The sequence below is a fragment of the Emiliania huxleyi genome, assembly GCF_000372725.1.
Source record: "Emiliania huxleyi CCMP1516 chromosome Unknown EMIHUscaffold_2022, whole genome shotgun sequence".
Taxonomy (NCBI): domain Eukaryota; phylum Haptophyta; order Isochrysidales; family Noelaerhabdaceae; genus Emiliania; species Emiliania huxleyi.
In genome coordinates, this window is record NW_005200578.1 from 4,028 (window position 1) to 5,239 (window position 1,212).

The window sequence follows — 1,212 nt, forward strand, 5'->3', positions numbered from 1 at the left end:
ACACACAGCCAGCTGGCTGCCACACACCCTGAGTTGGCGTACACATAACTCAAGGCCACATCCTCCCTGTCGCCCCCCCCAGCACTCCAAGGTGCCAAGAGAACAAACAAGGGCACAACAACAACAGACGACAGCGCCGACAGGAAGTAACAAGCTTTTTTGTAGTGTTATGGCTTATGCGAAAAAGAATTACGAATCAAAAAGAATTTCGCGCATAGCGCAAGTCGAGATCAGGCTGCGTCGCACTAAGACAGAATCTCCGCAGACAGCCAAAACGGGCCGTGCCGCGTTTGTGGTGTCTTCTCAAGCACTAGCATCCGGGCGCCGCACTCGAGTGGGCGGGTCACATCTATCTGTGATTCTGTGTGGGCCCAGTGCGCAGCTAGTGCTATCCTGCCCTATGGGAGGCAGAGGGATGGGGGGGAGGGGGGGGCAGAGGTAAGGTGGGGTGAGACTGGGGAGGACCTCAGAGATCCTCCATGGGGGTGGGGTCCGGCTCGAAAAGGTCAAAGTGCTCGATGCCGGTCCCGCCATCGCCGCCGACGCCGTCGCCCTCGTCCGCCTCGGAGGCGGAGGTCGTCGGGCGGGGCGCCTCGCCCGTCGCGAACCTGCCGCTGAACACGGCGTCGGCCGGCGCCGAGGCGCCGGCAGCCGTGATCAGGTCGGCGACCTTTCGGTCCCTGCAGGCCGCATCAATTTTGCCGCGCCGGGACGGCTCGTAGATCTCGTTGGCGAGCCAGTCCCGGGCGACCTTCGTCGCCACGGAGCCCAGAGGGACCGTGGCGTACACCAGGTCGCCGAACCCGCCGCCCCCCTCGGGAGGCAGCGAGTAGGCGACCTGAATGTTGGACCCTGTGGGGTTGCGCGCCGCCTGCGTCGCAGCCTCCAGGCCCTCCATCACGAACTCGACGTTCTCGCGCAGCTGCGCGTGCGGGCAGTCCGCACGCTCGGCCTCGCTCGCGGCCGCCGCCGCAGCCTTCTTCTCCGCCTTGTTCGCCTTCTGCCGGGCCTTTTTGATATTATATTGGAACACTCCAACATCAGATTTGCCTCGTGCGTCCCTTTTTGAGGCGGAAAGCTATTTTCTTTTGGGTCCTGTGCGCACCCTAACGTACCAGTGCGCGCCCGTCCCGTGCCCAGTGTCGTGCGAGGGAGTTTTGTTGTAAAATTCTTTATCGCGCGAGGCGCAGTAAGGATAAGATTTCAATAAAT

General features: G+C 62.0%; 1 protein-coding gene across 1 annotated transcript; it reads right to left on the reverse strand.

Annotated features, from left to right (window-relative positions):
- Positions 1-466: 466 nt before the first annotated feature.
- On the reverse strand, positions 467-1,009 carry EMIHUDRAFT_123258 (hypothetical protein; the record flags this gene model as incomplete). Its single annotated transcript, XM_005781374.1, has 1 exon — positions 467-1,009. A coding segment is annotated over one exon (543 nt), but the record flags the coding sequence as incomplete, so codon positions are not given.
- Between the last annotated feature and the right edge of the window lie 203 nt (positions 1,010-1,212).